Below are 20089 nucleotides of genomic sequence, written 5' to 3' on the forward strand. Positions count from 1 at the left end.
TGAGCTGAATGAGCTGGCAGGCTGATGAAACATTCCTGGGCAATCTAAAGTGGAATTGAACTGATAAGCCGACCTGAAGTCCCTGCGATAATCAGCATAAAAATCGGTGCTAATGAAGCGTCATGCAAGGACCCCGTACTACCGTACTCTTGAGTTCACTGCGTTACCCAAGTACTTGAGCAAAGGCACTGGCAATGCAAATGAGTCAAACGGACATTCCCATTCGAGGCATTAATTGATTGCGTCTCCGCCCATTTCCGTGCTCAGACCGGGACCACAAGCACTTGGTCACGACAAACATGACAAATTTCCTAATTTGCGTATTGACAGTTTTCAATTATCGGAGTTCCTCATGCGTGGCAACGAATGCTTCAAAACTTTTGATAGGGAGCCAAAAATGTTTAAGGACTCCGTTAAGCGGAAACCAGACTATAAATGCGGCTTGTTCATTTTTGTTCCTGTTTTGGAGCCTGAGTACTCCTACTTCTTTTTCAAATATTAAAGGCTGAACAGTGCATAATGGATTTTCCGAAAGAAAAACTCGAACTTACAAAAAGGCAGCAAGATTTCAAGAAACATTTCTTAAGAGAAACGCGTATAAAACTGATAATTCCGAAATACGAGTAAGAGCTTGATACAAGACGTGCGAGAACTGCATTTCACACTCTTCGGGGCACTTTCCAGTTAATATGTGTCGACAAAGCCTTCAATTAGCGTTCCATAAACGAGAATGAAAATCAATGGGTGTGGGTGTAAAAATGTATTAAATTCTCAAAAGACTACCGAAAGGATTTTATGAACGCCGTAAACTGTTCGTCAAATTCTAAGGACAGTCTTCCCCGAATCAGAGCACATGTTAGCCACTCTGAGCAATCTTGATTTACAGAGGGCTGTAAATTTTGTCGCCAAGCAGCGCATGCATAAAACTTGCTCTATAGATCATTACAAGGGGCAGTAAATGGCAAGTGTGAGTGCGGACAAATTCATTCAAAATCACGAGATCGTAAACCGCTTTCGAGCCCCGCAAAGGACCATGGGATGGGGACGTAGGAGTTCTTCAAAATTATTATCCACTTGTATGAATAGGCGAGGTCTTCCCAGAACGACCTACTAGCATCTGGCTATTGCTGGGGCCAATAACTACCGAATCCCAAACGAGTAGCTAAGTCACCAAGCCTACAGCCTGACACTTGCTGAGCTATGTGGCACCCCGCCGTGGTGACACCTCCGTCGTCCTTGAGCTGCCACCGGGTCTGCTGAGACAGAGTCCAGCGGGACCAACGACGGCGTTTGTTTGCCTTGCAAATTTAGCATGAAGGAGTGAAAACTGTTTGACAACCCTCTTGGATGTGTGTATGCGAGCGCGTGTGTGTGCCTAATTTTCACTTGTACTCCTCCTTGGCCTGTCCAGATGGACGAGCGATCTGTCATATGCGATTGTTCAATATTTGTTGGCTCGTCAGTCTGTTTGTTGTGCCTTCCGTTTGGCCATCAGCTACCGACGGATTTTTAACTGTGTGCCTAATTTCAGAGTTCCTGTGCATCTGTTGACAGTCCTCTAACGGAGTCTTGATGGATCAGTTAGCGGAACCTCATTATAAGGCAAGGTACAAGTGGGAGAATTTGTCGATTGGCGTTCCAGGAAGCAAGAAGAGCCAAGATATGCCATTCGGGATAGCCCTTAAAACAAAAAACAAATTTTTGTTGGCTTGAATAGGAAACCATTTTAATTTCATGCAAACAATTCGTTTCGAGTTTTTGTCTTGTGCAGGGAGCCTCCTAAAAGCCAACTTTGAACACTGTAAAAAGACATCTTCAGCCGACTTTGATGGATCCGCTGGTCCACGAGGGCTTAGCGAGTTTCGCTTAAATGAAGTACCAAAAACTCAATTTATTTGCAATTAAATTGTGAAACCAAACTGCACGGGACCCGGCCCCGGCTCGGCCTCGGCCTCGGCATTTGCATTGTCCAGCCGAACCAAAAGAGATCTCTCGCTCGCTCTCTGTGTCCTTTTCCCAGTTGCAAGTGCTTGGCTGCGGCGCGAGCTTTGATCTTACCTCGTTCACACGCATGGCCTTTCCACTTCACTGGGAGTGCCCCGCCCGACTCCTCGCCGCCACCCATCAGCATCTCATTTGAGCGCTAAGGCGCTCCGGCGCGGCCCAACCCGGGCCTGCGACTGGGCTATATGTCATTGTAACATAAAAGTTCAATTTTAATTGCCGCGCTTGACGTGCTCAAGGTATTTGGCTTGGCATTTTTACGATCACTTTGGCAAATGTGCGCTTCAAAGCCATTTCAGTCAGCAGCCCGCTGAACCCGAAGCTTGAAGCGCATGGATCTCCAAAAGACTTTTGTCGGCCACTTTGTCCAGTCACTGCAGACTGAGCAGACCGAGCAGACCCCTCAGAAACTCTGTGCCAAGTCGTAAAAAAACATCAGCTTCAGCCAAAGTTGTCGTGGCCGCTGTCGAGCATGGATTTTACATATGTTCATTTGTTTATATGACTGCGGCTTGGAGCCGGCTCAGATTGGCACTCAGCTTAAGCGATTGCAAATCCGTAACTCATTTGGCCTTTTTCTCAGCTTTGCGTATTTTTTTTAGCTCCTCACGCAAAATTCGAAGTGCAGCCTTCACCGAAATATAGCATCTACTCATACATCTGGAAATATTTTCCCACACCCTTGCAGATGAGCAATGTCGTTCTGCATTGCATCGGCTTTTTCGCTATCAGATTTTTCTCAGTGCATTCCGGATAGCTTTCACATCAATAACATAAATTAAAAGCCCGCCCGAAAGGAAACCCCCAGCGGCATTTGCTTTGAGCAAGCTGCTGACACATTCATCCTTTTCTCCGCGATCTTGACCTGGACCTTTTAGCCCGTGGCCCCACTGCCCCAATCCTGGTCTGCGAAAACTGCAGACTGCGTGTCGTCTCCCACATGGCGGGGCGAGCTTGGCAGGCAGCAATACGTTTGGCGGGGGGCGTTCTGCAGCGAGCAGTTCGTTATAATTTATTGAAGGGTCAGCCCTTCGCCTGCCCGACGGGATCACCCGACTAGCTGTTGAGTAATTTGCTAAGCATGCAACCGCCAATCGTTGGAGCGGGACGGTGCAGATTTTTGCAGATTTATGAGCCGAGAGTATAGTATTGTCTGGGTGTTTATCGTTGGGCATTGGCACTAAAACTGGCTTATAGGCTGCCGAATGTGTTTTTAAACAGTGCATGCTAAATCAAAGATCTGTGGTTTTCGACCGCCGACTGTCAATTTCCGGCGAAAATCGCATGCACACCTGGAAGATAACTAAATTAACGCAAACACAACGACCACAGGAGTCATAATTGCGGTGTGTCTGACGGGGGCTGGGTGGGTGGTTGTAGCAATGGCAATTCTTCAAGGACGATAGAAAGCAAGGACACCGCCGCGTACTAACAAACCATTAACACTCGAACCGCAGACTGCCGCTTCGCGGAGGTTCTGCACAGGCTAAAGCGGCTACCTGTTGGCGGTCCAAGCCCTGCTGGTATGCTGCTACACTGCGATATTTTTTGTCGCATGATTAGGGGCCATTACAAATCGTAAGTGTTACGCTCTGTCCCGTCCGGCGGGCGACTCTACGTCTGGACTAGGCCAGACCGAAACTGCCGGTGGTCGCTGGCTCTGTTTGTCCAGGCTTTGTTTCCTTCTTCCTTCTTCACTTACTTGTCGAGCCAAATAGACTTGTCAAACTGTGCCAATGATCGATTTGACACGCCAACTTAGTCAACTTCTCCCTTCCTACATCCTGCGCTGGCGTTGCCAATCGCGTTAGCAGCGCTTTTTGGCCTAAACGCACAAACAAAAGTACGAGTATCTAACGGCAATCCGGAATATACGCATCTGCTTGTAGGTTAGTAGGTGTTGCCACAAAAGCCGAAAAGGTGTTGCCAAATTATGCTAATTAAATTAGTTCCTTAAGGTGGAAGCAGGGGCACAGCGTTTTCGTGGGCTTTAGCTGGGCAGGAAAATTAGCATAAAGCGATGATAATGATAATGACGATGATGATATCAAATGTGTTAATCGGCCTAAAGACGTTTGGACGCTTATTGCAAATTGATTTGAACGCCCACTAAAAACAGTAAATTATTTTCAGATTTTTCAAATTAAATATGCATGTACGCGGCGAGTTTTTTAACTTTTAAACCAGATCGAGTTTGTTATCAGAAAGATTGAGTTGTTCTAATTTTACCCCAATCGCACTAAATACAAATTTATAACGATCCCAGGATGTTAGACCGAAAAATGTAGTTGAAGGTATATCTGGTCGGCGGCATCTTCAAAACCTGTTCAATGGCAGTCTTCGATTCCAGGAACTAAACATCAATTAAATGCGAAAATGGCGGAACAAATCGAAATCTAATTAAATCAACGGAAGATAACATGCAGCTCAATTCTTCACACTCGCCGAAAAGAAACCTTCCGGTTCCATTTGAGCATCAAAGCTCGGCACGAGACATCGCACTCGGCTTAACGGGAACTGGACTTGATGCCACAAAAACGGTTGCAGAGATTTGAGAGCAACAATGCCCCACTTTGACATCCGCCGACTGACGAATCGATTCAGCTGGGAATAATTGAAAATCACGCATCCCAATTGTCACTTTGGGAAAAGTCAACAAAATTGAAATTGTATCAAATCGATTTTCAGATGCAACTGGAACCGAAATGGACCCAAGAAATGTGTTTTTAATTAAAGGTAGAACTATAAGCACGAATCGCTGTTTTCAGTGGATCTGTAAGCCCCTCAATAATTATTTATATTTCATTTTCAGATGGAGCTGAAGTCGATAATTTCGAAGATTGGTGGCTGCCTCAGCGCATAACTAAAATGCATTTCGAATGCATTTATATTTACTATGGTAAATAAATCAATGCGGGAAAGCAGTGAGCAGGGAATTCTGCCTTTTCGGATTATTTATGCTTTTCTTTGGTTGCTGCTCAAAACTATGGGCCGTCTCGTCATATGCATCATAGTCAAAGGATTGATTGCGTTGCGTGATTATTCCTCGGGGACCTCTCTCTCGCGGTATCTGGATGGGAGCTACCATGCTAATATTTCAGTGTCAAATTAGTTCTAATCACATTGTGATAAAGAATGAATTATTTTCCACGGATGAGAGGAGCAGGAGTTGAAGTGGATCGAAAAACGCATTTTTTCCGAAAAGCCGTGTGGAAGTCTGCACCTTAATGGAAATCTCACAATCCACAAGAATGCATGGTCGACGAAACCCTTTTAGTGTTATAATTATAATCATTGATATCACACCTCTTCTCACAGCTGCGAGGATGCTAAACAAATTATATGGCTTGACGCCATGCAACACGAAGTGTTGAGAAGTCCAGGAGATCAAATCGTAGGACTGCGAGATAATATCCCTATTAGAAGGCGAGCGGAGTGCTAATCAAGGATCAGTCTAAAATTAACAGGAATGCGATAATCGAAGGCGCTACGCCGGGGGCAATTATGTTGGGTCTCAATCTTCATCTTGATCATTATTCTCGACGATCTGTCTAGATTCTTGTGTTTGAAAGAGTCCGTGTACCACATTTCAGCGACTGTGACCGAATCTCAAAGTCATTATTTACGACTAAACGCCGACCGGGGCTGTTAGAATTCACACATCGATGGTGGCGGTCCAGACCAGCGGCTTGGGTGTCCTCCCCTAACTCAGCTCACTCCACTCCCCTATTATGTTCACACTGTTGCCGACAAAGAGCCGCAAACAGAGCTGCGCGGAGTGAAAGGGAAACCACAGATCATGCACATAATGGCATTCTTTGTGCGGCCATCATAAGCCAAGCGGTCCTTGGGCCAGCGTTTGAGACATCCTTTGCCATGTCATCTAAGAGGTGCGCGTGGCCGCCCGCACAACGATCTTGATTGGCTGCAATACCCTTAGGACTGACTGCGCAATTAGTGGGTTCTCTTCTGGAATCCACCAACTGGTGTTCCACGTTTTTGGGGGCGGCCTCCGATCACACATTATTAATTCGTTTTTAACCGTTCCGAAGGAGTGATATATTTGTACATATTACTCTTCTCACCTCGCCGGCCAACTGTCCGAGCTGTTCGCCGGATCCTCCTCTGCAAAGTAGCCGCCTTAATTAATCATTTACGGGCTTAGGTCGCTCTGGGATTTCAGTTTGGAGTCAGTTGGAGGCTTTGGTGCGCCAAGCCGCCCCTTTGTGGTAACATTTGCTGTGTAAACAGTTGCGGTTGAGTTTTAATTTAGTTTTCTTGTTCCACCGCTTTGCCCTTGCCACTGCCTCTGCCCCAGCATATGTTGTTGTAGCCTACGGCTACCTTCAGCTAAGCTGACATATGGGCGTTAGTGGTTATTTTTCAGCTGTATTTATTGGAAGCGCTTTGGTAATCATTAGCCCAGTGTTTGAAGGGCTCTGAATTACACCCTAATATACGACGTTTATGAAAAATTGTTCCCGACCAGAAAGTTGTTTGGGGAGTAACTTGCATAAATACGAGAAAGCCCTTTGCCATTGCCTGTCATGGTCCTCCGCTTGAAAGAAAGAAATTGAATTCCATAGCATTTTAAAGCCATCACTCAAGTCAATTCCTTTGGTCGCCGACAGACGTTTGCCTGCCGGTTCGCCAACAAATTTTCCAACTTGAGCTGATACCCCCAATATTCAGTTCGACAGCTAGGCAAATACATCGGTCTGCGGCTGACTTACAAAAAATATTAAAAATTCCCACAAAATGCCAGAGTCAATGGATGAAAAGTGTTTCGCCATCCAGTGCGTCGGGACTATTTGTTTGCAACGGATGGCGTATATATATCGAAAAGTTGGTGCAGGTCAATGCGAAAGCGAATGAAGGAGAGCTGAATGTGAAGCACAGGGACAGTCAGCGAAGATAAAACGGAGGCCGAACACTTGCCAGTTGAATGTTCAATAGATACAGATTCATCATTCCCGCTGACACACAATTCATATCGGTATCTGCATCTGAGGCGGTGCCGGCTTTGGCGATTTTGCCAATCGCACAGTAGCAGTTTCAGTTGTCAAACGACTTGAGCGATTGCCTCGCGGCGAAGCCACACACGGAGCGTGGCGGCCAACCAAACAATAGACCCACAATTATTGCCAAATGGCACCGCATTCAGCGTCGCACCCACGCCACAAGTATCTCACAGACACAGACACATACGTGCTCGCTCGGCAAGTATCTCGGCAATTGCCAGCTCCAACAACAGTGGCAACAACTTCGTCTACATTGTTTACGTCCACAGCCTTACCTTGGATATGATGCCGCATAATTTCAATGCTCGCACACGCGGCGTATACGCAACATGGCCAAAAACTCTTTGATTTCGGCCGCCAGTTCATAGCCTAGCACTCTCAGAAAATTAACCAAAAGTCATGCACTCGGAAATGGAGTTTACTTTTCCTCTTCCTTTTTGGCCGTGCGAAAATGTTTTTTCCAGCTTCCCACTCGGCCACGCGTATTAGCATTCCCTCTCTTTTTCTTATGAATATTAAGTTTGGGAGTTGTTTCGAAGATGGTCTTCTTTCTAATTAGTGTAGGCACACAGCGGCTGCAGTAATTGAATCGCAGATGCGAAATCAACTTTAATGAGTCGTGTCTCCAAGTTGAACCATTGTCGCCCGATGAGTTCTTGGGTCACTTGCCCAGCTACCTCTTAGTTGAAAGCAGCGTCATCAGAATCAATTGATTGAACTTGTCTGAAAGAAAAATCCTGCCGCAGACTGAAGTAGACTCGTGTATCTGAGACCAAGCCATTCCGCATTTAGCTCAAGGCCATTGATTTGGCGAGGGCGTCATTTGGCCAGAAACGAATGCAAGTTAAATGCGTTTCATAGCCTGATACCAGTGGTATACGGCTGGGGGGAGGCTTAGTAACTTTTCGCTTTCTGCTTTCTTCACCCATTCATTGAACGCGGAAAAGTATTTGCTTTTGTACGGGTCTATAATAGCAATCTATTTTTGCGTATCAGAAATATAAGGTTTCAAGAAACCGCATTTACATCATCATTACGATATGCGCAATCAGCTCTTACTCTGACTCTTAGGGCATCCCACCCACCTTAAACCTTAGATCCCGGCCCGGGGCATAACTCCAAATCAAGCGCATATAAAATAAACAATCATAATAGAGTTCACAGCCAAAGCCCACTCGGAGTTTCCCTGCAGTCAGATCAGCCAGGGGGAATATAAAACCCAGTTCAGTTCGGTTTTCCGGGGGCGGAGCTAAGCGAAATTGCAGCCATACTATGAAAACTCTCTTGGCCTCTCTCTCTTTTCTGGCTCGACGTATCTACTCTAGCATACACGGGAAGGCTAAGCGACTGATCCGCTCTAACCAACGGCGGCACTCTCGGGCGATCGCCGCCTCTCGCTCTTGCCTCGACCGGCTGCCTGCATTTCCACCCTCGCTAGCACGGCTTCCCCGCCGACGAAAACTGGTTTTCTTGGCTCTGAGAATCTCATGGATTCGTTTTAGTCTTGTGGTTGACCGTTTCAAAATCAGTTTCGAGCTGTCAAGCAAACGAGCAGCATCACCATTCACTGCGCATTCGCTTTAGCAGAGCTGGGTTTAATTCTGTATACCTCACCACCGAGAATATTCTAACTTAGTTAACTGTGAAGATCTTATTCGGAAAGTCGAAGAAGAAGTGTTGTCAATACTCCCGAAAAACTCTCCAACGGATTACTGTTAAATAAATGGCGGTTTCGGCTATCAACATGACACCCTACTTTGCTGGATATCCCTTCCAAGGTAAGCACCGATCGTAGATAGTGGATCACAGACCACAACGAGCATTACCAATTACCACAATTACGGGTACAAAACGCCAGACTCGGTCATAGAAAAGTGCTGGCTCATCATTTGGGGCAGCGCTTTCGCCCGCTGTTTTTAAACGAGAGATCATTACCCGGTCGGCAGCATGATCAGCTTTTTGACTTATTGATTGTGATCGGCAACTTGGCCAGTCAGACCCAGACCCAGGCACAGGCCCAGCCACAGCCAGCCGCAGCTTCCAGAGCGGACTTTGCAGACTTTTTGGCGCGGCCGTCTGGCCAGCTCATGTCTCATCTTATGGCTCGTCTCCTTCCCTGGCGGCTTCGTGGCGCTGGGCTTTGATCTTGAATCGGCTCAGTGTCTGCGTCGAGCTTGGGGTCTTGTGTATCACGTAGCTGAGTAACGTCAGCGCCCCAAACAACAGACCCTGCACATGGGCTGAGACTGGGACTTTATTTCTCTTTTCGGCTGTTTTGGGGCCGCCTTTTCATATATACACACTTGTATTAGCCGGCACAGCTGGGCGTCCGCAGCGCTTATGGATTATTAGTTTGATTTGATTGCATGAGCCAAGCCGGAATGCAGCTGCGTTCGCAGCTTCGTTTTCCAGCAAGATCGGTATTTTTCCCCGCCACCGCCACCGTCGGCGAGATGTTTTCCATTCTCTTGAAAAGGCCTACGTAAATTGCCAATTTGCGTTTTGTTATGTCTACAAATGGCCATCGAATCGTTTGTGCATCTCTGCAACAAAAGATCGTGCAAATTGATCCTCGGGCTTATCCTGCTTAGTGCACTTCGAATGCAAACCAGTGAAGTGGTCAATGCTGGCTAACTAGATTACTTGATTCCACTCAATAGAGCAAAACAAAAAATTATTTAAAAGATGGCCCGAAAATAAGGCCACAACGTACTTAAGATTTTGTAATAGAATCAGACACGGACGAACAAATTTTGCCTTGAAAATGTACTAAACCTGCTCTTCCTTTTTTCTTTTAGGACAAGGTCGCGTAAACCAACTTGGCGGCGTCTTCATCAATGGTCGCCCACTACCTAACCACATTCGGCGCCAAATTGTTGAGATGGCAGCCGCTGGGGTTCGTCCGTGCGTGATTTCCCGGCAGCTACGTGTCTCCCACGGGTGCGTCTCGAAGATTTTGAACCGCTTCCAGGAGACCGGCTCTATTCGCCCAGGAGTGATAGGCGGCAGCAAGCCCCGTGTGGCCACACCCGACATTGAGTCCAGGATTGAGGAACTAAAACAGGCGCAACCTGGAATCTTCAGCTGGGAGATTCGTGCCAAGCTTATCGAAGCCGGAGTGTGTGACAAGCAAAACGCTCCATCCGTGAGCTCCATTTCGCGCCTTCTGCGTGGATCCTCCGGACCAGGAACCTCACACAGCATTGACGGCATCCTCGGCGGTGGAGCTGGATCAGCGGGAAGCGAGGATGAGAGCGAGGACGACGCCGAACCCAGTGTGCAGCTGAAGAGGAAGCAAAGGCGGTCCCGTACCACCTTCTCCAACGACCAGATTGATGCCTTGGAGCGTATCTTCTCTCGCACTCAGTATCCTGACGTTTACACCCGAGAAGAGCTGGCCCAAAGCACAGGATTGACTGAGGCACGCGTCCAAGTCTGGTTCTCTAACCGCCGTGCTCGTCTACGCAAGCAGCTTAACACCCAGCAGGTGCCTAGCTTTGCTCCTACAGCCGCATCCTACGGAGCTACTGCCACGGCCAGCTCCGCCCCTGCTCACAATATGGGAATGGGCCTGTACAGTTCCCAGTCTTGGCCATCATCGGGAGTTGCCTATGACAATCAAGCTGGCTACGGCGGATCTGTGGCTTCCATGTCCCCGGCCAGTAGCACCTCTGGTAGCAGCTCGGCTGCCCACAGTCCCGTCCAGACGCAAGCCCAGCAGCCAGGAACCGGAAATGAGTTCATGAACTCCACCTACGGTGTGGGATCGAGCAGCACTGCTTACCCATCTACAGTTTCCGCAGCCTATTCCATGCCTCCGAATGCTGCCACATCCGCAGAGCAGCTCCGATCGCAGTTTGCATCAGCCGCCGCCTCAGGATCGCACCACCCCTCCTCATGGGATAGCTACAACTTTGCTGGCTCCTTTTTCCCTCCCACAACTGCTGCAAGCAACCATATTGGCGCCTACCACCATCAGGTCGATCAGAAGAGCACCATGATGGCTACTGCTCCTGCCTATCCCTACTTTGGATTCTAAGTCGGTACCTCATACCTTAATACTATCCATAAGTCAATTCGAAGCCCTTTAAGACTGTCCAAAATAATTTTAAATCGTATTTTAAGAATAATGTTCTTGTTAAATATAAGTTAGAAGAGCAACAATCAAACAATAAAAGTTGAAACATCAAATTTAAAAATAGCATTGGTTTTTATGGAATACTTTTAAAAGTTTTGTTTAAGTTATTCAGTAGTTTGAATTCATTTAATTTTCTTGTCTACGAGACTGCAGCCAAAAATGAATTAATAGTCTCCGAATTGCTTTAGTACGATTCCAAAACGAAGTTGGCGACTTAATCTTATTACGCCGTTAAAAATCAGTAATCACTTCTTAAAAGATGCGATCTTATCCTTAGGAGTAACACTTAACGACATTCTGCGCGATTCCTCTATATTTGGTTAAGCCTACAGTTAATATTGTATAGTTAGTTATGCCTTTAGATGGTGTTTAGATTGATGATACAACAACAGAACCTAGTCCTGCTTGGAGTATCTTTAGCTTTCAAAGAGAATGGATTTTAAAACCGCTCTGCACGTTGGTCGAACCTATCTCTAAACTCGATTTTCTATTGTCTTACAATGTGTATCCGATTATTAAAATACAAGCAATTAAACTAATAACATTATCTCCAACGTCTAGGGACCACACACATGAGCTGCCTTGTGCATGATCCACCGGCATCCTAACAGGTTAACAAGCACAAAAGCCTAATCCTTCAAAATAGTACAGAAAATGTCCCCTAAATGACAAGCTGACAATGTCCTAACATGTCGATCGCCCAAAAATCGCTTGTAGCTTGGATGAGGGCGCTCCTCTGACATGGCCAGACAAGACGACTCATGATCTGACAATTAAACAATTAGAGACAAAGACGACAAACACGTACTGCGGATTCGATAATACGAAAATAATTTAGGATCCGGGCATTGTTTGTGGGACCCACACACATCGCAGCAAAATAGAGCAATTGACAAAGGAGATCTGCAAAATATGAGCAGTGCCCGGCGACCACCAACGTCACTGAGGCCGGACTTTCAAGATGCCGCCAAAATGTGGGCCTGGCTAAAGATGAGAGGACCCGAAAGACAACCAGTGCACACAGGAGTGAACAAAGCCATTGACAAACTGACAGCGAGGGAGGGCACAGCTCGTACTTGTAGCAGGCTTCTCCCCATGCACTAGTTAGAGCCGATCGAGATCTTGGGTGGTGCTGCTGGTACAGCCGTAGGTAGGGCGATCTAGGACCTCGGAGATGGGTGTCTTTCTTCAGGACCTTCCCGCTTCTCTCAATTATGTGTGCTCAGCGGGCGTCGCACTTACACCTAGAATGAAAACGTTCTCCGGCCGCCCGAGTGCCCAAATGAAAACATCAATTAGCTCGTATCGCCGGAACTTGTCAGCCCAGGCAACTGGAGGGTCCTGCGACGACGACAGGTTCGGGGCCTCTACAGGGGCGATAATGTGTGTCAACTGTGACAATCATAATTGATCGCACATCTCGTCCTGGGGAAGGCAGTTGCCTGGTTCCACTCTGGCATTCCCAAGCCATACAGTAGCCTGCGGCTTCGTTTGTCCCGTTTGGCCACCAACTTTGATATTTTTATACAAATTTAATTTGTGTGGCCAGGCGAAGGCTAAGATGTAAGCCGGAGTGCGTAGCGGCACATTTGACAAGACTGTTGAAAGGCCCTCCCGACAAAGAAAAGAATCCCGTGATTTATGCGTTTTCGATAGTCAAGTAGGAGTCGGTAGCATGCGAATTCGGGCCTCTTCCTTTCAACACAGACTTCTTGTGTGGTAAGTGATTTGACTGAAGGTGTATCTCCGGAAGCTAGATTTGGTGATGGGAAATTATGAAATTATTCTCGATTTCAATATATATATATCTGATGTTAAGGAAATATCTCTTCTTCTGCGGATGCCATGGTACTTGCACCTAATCGATCATGCAAACGATTTTAGCGGTAATTTACAACCATTACCGACACGAGATCCGCTAAGATAGAACCGTCTGCTGATGAATTAATATACAATTTTCAAGTGTTGACGTTTTGGAAATTTTCCGCTTATTTTTCACACACTCATTCGCCTGCTTCGAACCGCACGCCAAAAATATTTATTACATATCCATTAAAAATTATTTACGTATTAAATGGCGCAGCCGAGGAGCAACAACAGCCGTCCATGATCATGTTCATGGGAGCGGTGAGCAACGAGCGTTGATAAAACATTAAAACCAATCTGATAAGGAACGCTTTAAATTCCGTTACGTAACGCAAATTTAGAGCGTATCTCTCGGCGTTGTTTTGGGAGCGCTGTGTGGTATTGAAGGGTCTGATTCTGGCTTCGTGTTCCTCAGGGAGGGTTCTCGCGTGCCTTTTTCATCCAAAACTGCTTTAGGGCACTTACGCATGAATTTTCGATCGAATCGCGTGGAAAATTTGATAAGCCGGTTGTTTGAGTTACGCATGTGAGCTTATAATCGAGCGCAGCATTCTAAAAGTGGAGCAAAGTGCAAGTGTGTCTATATTAACAGGTGGCATATCAACATTTATGTAACGGATGTCCAGACACTACCTTTGTACTTAATGCAGGGACCTAAAAACCACCAAATAATATGCCTCCTACAATGTCTTCATACGCCACTGCAAGCAGCGTCTTCGATCGCTGTGAAGAATAGCCTCCAGGGGAAGATCGCTTCCACAAAGTCTGCAATCCACCGTCGATGACGTCGATGGAGAAGCCGCAGCGGCAGCCGCAACTAAATAACATTATAATTCAATAAGGAACCCCCCAGACCGGGAGGAGCCCCTTAGATCGGCTGAGTAATGGCAATGCAGCTGCGAGTTGGTTTCGATGACGGTGCCGACTCTGGCCAATTGGACCAGCTTTGAAGCGGCAGCAGCCAGGCTGTCTGCACTGGCTATGCGAACAAATTGTTGTTATTGCCGCCGCTGTTGACCAGCAATTGCAGAAATCATCATCAAGGTCTGCAACGTGTAATTTCCATCTCCAATGGTGGCAGTTTAAACGAAGTTCGGCTCGGGAGGGGACGGTGGGAGCCGTCGGCGATCTTCTTTGAGCTCGGCACTCGTCCGTTTTAAGCAAGCGTAAAAATATGCGCAATCGTCAGACGAGGGACTTGAAATGTGGATCGCAGAAATGTGATTACGACGGAGTACATTGATTCTTTATTATGGCAGGCTTTTGGATGGTCATCGAAGGGCGATCAGCGATCTGAGCCTGCTCCAATGGCTTGATCAGGTTGCACAAATTGAATGTTATTTTACAAAATGCGCACACGTAGTTAGTAAACGTGCAGTGTGCGATTGCAGAAGATGACCGAATCCTGTCCCCGGTGATGGCAGAGAAAAGGTCGGGGGGAAGAGGACTGCGAGGTAGACTTGGGATTGCGCGCGAAGATTCTTTGATCATTTTACGCTTATTTGCAGGCACACACAGACACTGACACCCGATGATCTTTAGCATATTTTACGCTCAACTTGTGATCAAACCGTAACTTTGGTGTCGTACCTGCTCTAAGCTTGCGGGATCGAGGAAGCAGCCGCGGCCACCAATGCGGATGACTCATGGAACATTCGGCTGTACCATCCATCAGGTAACTAGCCAGCCGGCTGTGATATATTTGCATACTCGCATTGCTTGGGAAAGTTGGCGATGAACTCGGTTTTGGTTTGAGAGCAGGAGATGGAAATGGAAATGGTATGCGATGGCTTTTGTTGCCGTTGTGTCTGTGCCGTTTTCTGTACACTATTTTCCTTGGCTTATATTTTATTATTTTTAGCTGTATTGCCATTGTTATTGTGCACGCTGGCAGCGTTATTTTCTGTTATTTCCTAGCCTGCACAGCTTTCTGCTTCGCTTTGATCTTTCGCCGACCCGCCAACTGGCATTTGTAATTGTAATTGTAGCCGTATTGTGCTCTCACCGCACAGAGTCCGGCTCGAATACTTTCGAGTAGATTCGTTTAAAGTTTCTTTGCCTGCTTTTTTATCAGCAAAAAGCGGGACAAGCGTTTGTTATTAAGTCAATTGTTGGTAATTTCCACTATTTACAAAGATACTTGTTACAGCAAAGCTCTGTCAGCCTCTAAGCTAAGGTTAAGGTTGTTTGGCAACAGCTTTCTCGTCTGGAGCTCTTAGATTTTATATAAAGATTCAAACATTATCTCCTTGTACTCGAACACCCACCAACTGCTAAAGGTACCGAACTCTGTGAACGATTGGAAAAAATATTTTCCACGGCTAGCGGAGCACAGCTACTCCTCCCTGCGTATTCAGTCTATACAAACAACCCAATCATTTAAATGAATTATATTCCGCGCCATTGGAAGTGATTCCCATGGCAGGAGGGGATGGAAGAGTGAAACAATATGCGAAAGGATGCAGCAGCCGCTATCGGAAAACTGGAAAAGCATACAGACCCGGACACTGAGCAAAGGGAAGTGCGTACGGGCACAGCAGCACCACCACCGCTGCCATCTCCTATTTGATAGGCGCGCAAATTAGCGTGAAGCGTGCAGAAATCACGGGAAAAGGACAAAGACGGGAGCATTATTTTTCAACAGATCTAAAATGAAACATTTTTTGACACTTTTTTGCTGCCATTCTCCCCTGGGCAGCTGCCCTGCCATGATCCTAGCCAAGGCAAACGACGATACCGAGGGGAGTTCGAGGCATGCCGTGCGTCGAAGTCTCAGTAAAGGACGGGGTGATGGAAGCGGACTGCAGCTTGCTTAGCGGAAAGATGGATTATTTTCACGCTTATTTCGAAATGCTCGGTGGATGTTTGCTTTTGGCGGTTATAAACGCTTGGTGTGACCGAGGCTACTCTGAAGTTGCTGCGAGTTCTATTCCCATCCATTTGAGGGTTGAACATGCCATTCTTATTTTTCCCTGGGCGGCAGCCATCATGAATTGCAACAATCCTTGCAAAAAGTCGTGGAAACGGTGGCCATTTCCATTTTGATTTTATTTACTTGAGAATACTTAATTAATGATTAAATAAACTTGAACTAAAATCCACGATTTTAAAGATAGTTTCAATTTGTCCGTTATCACACTTTGCTGATCATCCTTACTAATAAGGAAATCAGTAATTACGACTGCACATTTAATTGCTAACTCAAGATCATACTGTGCTAATCCGCTTCCGGATTGGGTGGCTGATCATTGATAATTTGACAAAAAGCAAAAAATGCGACTACAAGATGATCTGCGATGGTCATAAAGCGTCACAAAGTAATACCGCATGACTAAGTTGAATTTGATTCGCCCAGGGAGGTGGCATAGAAAGGTTGTTGGGGGTGGGCCGTCTATTTCACTGCTTATTCGTTAGCAGATTCGCATCCAAGATTGCGCATTTCTTTAAGCCTAAGCCGAAAATCCAATAAAAACTAATCAACATTCCCGAGCCGTGCCGAGGGCTTTGTTAGAGCTCGGGTCGAAGGAAGATATTGATCTACGCAGGTTACCTTATCCCAAAGAAAGAACTGTGCCCAGAGTGAGGTGCAAGAAATTGTGTCAGCGGCAGGCAAAATCCTTTCTGGCCGAACATGACATGACTTTTGGCCGTGTAGGCGTTTACTCGTCTTAGCACCCTCTCGGGCAACTAATCCGCATTTATTCGGGTCCAAGGCAGGCGAACGGGATCAGAGCCGGTGGCCGTCGGCTTTTTGGTTCTGAATCTGTCTGATGAGTTCATCTCCTCAACCTCCTCCGGCTCTTGAACTTGGTCGCCTTTAAATGCCGTTGCTTTTATCGCCGACTCGGCAGAGGATGTGTAGCAAGTGCACAAGGATAATCCGCTGCACACGCGCAACTCCCGAACACATCCTTTCTTGAGACCTTCGGCCGCTTCTTATCTTCTACTTTTCCCACACGCTTGCCCAAATAAATAAATTGTAATCTGCTTTTGTGTTTGATTTCAATCAAAATGCAGCAACGCCCACGTTCCCCTCGCAGAGACTTGATTCCTTGACTCGCTCTGCATTCTTTTCGGCTTCATCTCGGAGGCCTCGTCGGTTTCGGGTGCGATATCCCAACTTAATCTTGGCCTGCGGCTGAGCCAACTCAACGTTTGACAACATGCCGTTTTCTTGTCTTTTTTCGCACGCTTGTTTTTGTCCGTTGATCGCGCTGATCTATATAAGCGGATATTCGGGTATACTTGTTCTAGCTTCGGGAGAATTCCGGAGTGCCCGGCAGGAAGGGCTTAGGCATGTCTAGAAAATATTTTGGTGGATTTTGATTTTGCGACAATTTATGGATTAACTTTGAGATCAGCTTGAGCAGTACTGCTACTTGTGAATGAACTAAGCTGGAGTTCAAAATTCTAAGGAAAGACTGAAAATTCCCTGCGATCACTGAATTCGAACGAAGTCAAAAAACACAATGAAGTGCATAAGATTGTTCGCTTAGCGGTCTGATTTACAATATCTAGATCGCAAAGATCGTGGATGAAGCTGTGGAGAATCGAAAAGGCTTAGCTGAATTGCCGTTAGTCTTCGCTTTGTAGTTAAGCCGACAAATCAGCGCAATACTCGCCCATTTGTATTTATATCAGCGAGCAATCGACATGATCGCTATCGCCATCAACAGGCCCAACGCAGAGTAAAGAGCACTAAGAAACAGTTGCCCCAAGAGATGGCCGGCCTATGAATCACTCGCACCAACAAGGCGGGCCAAATAACATATTCATGAGCCAAGGACCGGTATGGAACCTCCCTTAGGCTAACACAGGCAGCGTTCCAAGATGGGTTGGCTGTGGGTATACGATGTTCCCCCATAACAGGGTGCGTTTGGGCGACGATAGAAGGCCAATGTGGGAGCCTCAAGTTAAATTCATGCCGCTCAGATGTCGAATTTTGGTGTTGCATATGGTAAAATAATTGAAAATTACAGGAAAATAACTTAGTTTAAATTGCAACTGTTGCAGACCTTAAAAGTAGGTATATGCAAACTATATTGTATATTGACACATTCTGCTGAATCCTCCTCCACTCCTGGCCCCTAAATCAATGCTGAGAGATTGCATCATACATATCGCTTTCCGTGATGCCCGTTCACTTCCATAATCCTTGGGCCTCGGTTGTTCTGTGATTGGATTTAACTTCACACGTCGATTTTATTGTTTTCCCAATTAGTTCCGATTGGAAGGGCGAGCCAACGCAGGATTCATGGAGCATATGGAGGATCGTCAATAGCGAAGATTTCCATTGCTTCGTGTTACTCATTTACAGTAGATTAGCGACGGCCCTGGTGATCGCATTGTGAACTGACCTGGGTTTGTGCCACCAACCATCTGAAGAAGTAGAACGAAGCCACATCTGCCGCCTGTGCAATTGGTTTCGCCTCAATGGCATCGCCTCCTACTTGCCACATCAGCACGGTGCATTGTTTTTGTCGTGCGCCCATTTATTTATGCCCTACAGCCTGGCCCGAAGAAATTATACGGGGCGGGATGAATAGATGATTTTTTAACTTCGAATTTTTTCTATGAAGCGGTCCCTTTATTTTTATAAAACTAAAACCGAAAACTACCAAAAATATAATTGTTTTTCACCGCTCAATTAGCAACTATTAATTATTAATAATTTCATTCATTTTAAATATCCCAAAAATGTCCCGCGATCGTCAGAATATAAAAAAATGTTCAACGACCTGCTAGGGTTAGAAAAATACCTATTATATGCACATTTTTCGGTTAAATTCAAAATTGCATTGCTTTCTAGTTTTTGCAGTCCTCCTACCTGTATAAAGCTCAGAGTTAGCAGAAATCAATGATCTGGCAGCGCTGTTAGCAACTATCGATAGTTTGATGACTGCCTCTTGTCAGTCGATCTCCTTAAAGTGAAAGACCAAAACAAAGCGCGTTTTAAGTTGAATAAAATAATAAAGTGCATTCCGGGAGGGACCCGCCAGTGAGTTTTGATTCACTACCTTTCTTAACTGGTGGCGCCACATCAGGGGGTGTTTATTTTGAACCGGGAAAAATCCAAAAGCTTATTTTTGACCTGGACTAGTTCAGGGCTGTCCCGGTCTGCCATTGTTCGGTGTCGTTCAGACCAAGGTGAAATGTTAGGTTTAACCATTTTCCTGTCGTCCGTCCATCTGTTGACGAGCTCATCCGCGCCATGTTATTAAAAACAAATAATATACGTATGTACGTAGTGTGTTTTACATAGTGGGCCCTTGAGGCCCAGTTCAAACGCCACTGAAGAATTGTTTGAGTTGTTTACTATGAACTAGTGTCGAGTTTCCCGCCAACTGATTCTTCAGCTGAGTGACCAAAACATACCCAAGACAATAATTTGTTCTCCGACAAGAACACCCCTTCGTGGAAAAAGAAGCTGCATTACAACCCGTTGCTTCCCCAATGTGTTTTCTCGGTTGGACGCTGCCAGTTTTTGCTGCAGAGGACCGACGACATACTTTCAAGAGGTACGTTACAACTATATAATATATGTATGTGCTAATTGGAGCTTAGTCGTTGCATTAATCCCCATACATATTTTAAAGCCTTGCATTTATTGGCCGACTGTTAGGTTAGGTGTCCCGTATTTCGAAATTACACGAATATATACATATGTACATATGTAGATGCATACATGCATTATAGGTGGCGTTATCCGTATACATACAGAAATAAGTACATATGTATGTATTTATTGGTTCACAGAGTAACGGGTAACTGTATTTAGAATATATTAATGGAAAGGCAATAGACATGAATATAATGTATTGGGAAAAGACTTTTAGAGCATAAAATATTTATAAGGAATTACGGCGTTTCCATGGACATCGTCGCTAAGAGTTACAGTATGGAAATGCTGAAAAAAACTCATTTCTGTAGCCCTCTTTTGCTTTTGCTTCCCCAAAACGGCGGCCCTCCAACAATATAATAATTTTATCATGAATGTTATGTGCAACGCCCACCACGAACACGCCCCTTGTGCCCAAAGCAAAAAAAGAACACAACGCGA

The 20089-nt window shown here is 45.9% G+C and overlaps 1 protein-coding gene across 1 annotated transcript; it reads left to right on the forward strand.

Moving 5' to 3' along the window:
- Window positions 1-8568: 8568 nt before the first annotated feature.
- On the forward strand, window positions 8569-11197 carry LOC108107208 (protein gooseberry). Its single transcript, XM_017214624.2, has 2 exons — window positions 8569-8803; window positions 9824-11197. Exons 1-2 carry the CDS (start codon window positions 8749-8751, stop codon window positions 11062-11064), a joined length of 1296 nt encoding a protein of 431 aa, XP_017070113.1. The 5' UTR covers window positions 8569-8748; the 3' UTR covers window positions 11065-11197.
- Window positions 11198-20089: the final 8892 nt, after the last annotated feature.

This window comes from Drosophila eugracilis, unplaced genomic scaffold, assembly GCF_018153835.1.
Source record: "Drosophila eugracilis isolate 14026-0451.02 unplaced genomic scaffold, ASM1815383v1 contig_1765, whole genome shotgun sequence".
Classification (NCBI taxonomy): domain Eukaryota; kingdom Metazoa; phylum Arthropoda; class Insecta; order Diptera; family Drosophilidae; genus Drosophila; species Drosophila eugracilis.

What these genes read in the sequence shown, in the direction of transcription:
- LOC108107208 (XM_017214624.2), top strand. Translation starts at nt 8,749, where the DNA reads ATGGCGGTTTCGGCTATCAACATGACACCCTACTTTGCTGGATATCCC. An exon ending in TGCTGGATATCCCTTCCAAG is followed by an intron (nt 8,804 to 9,823) that starts GTAAGCACCGAT and finishes TTTTTCTTTTAG; the next exon opens with GACAAGGTCGCGTAAACCAA.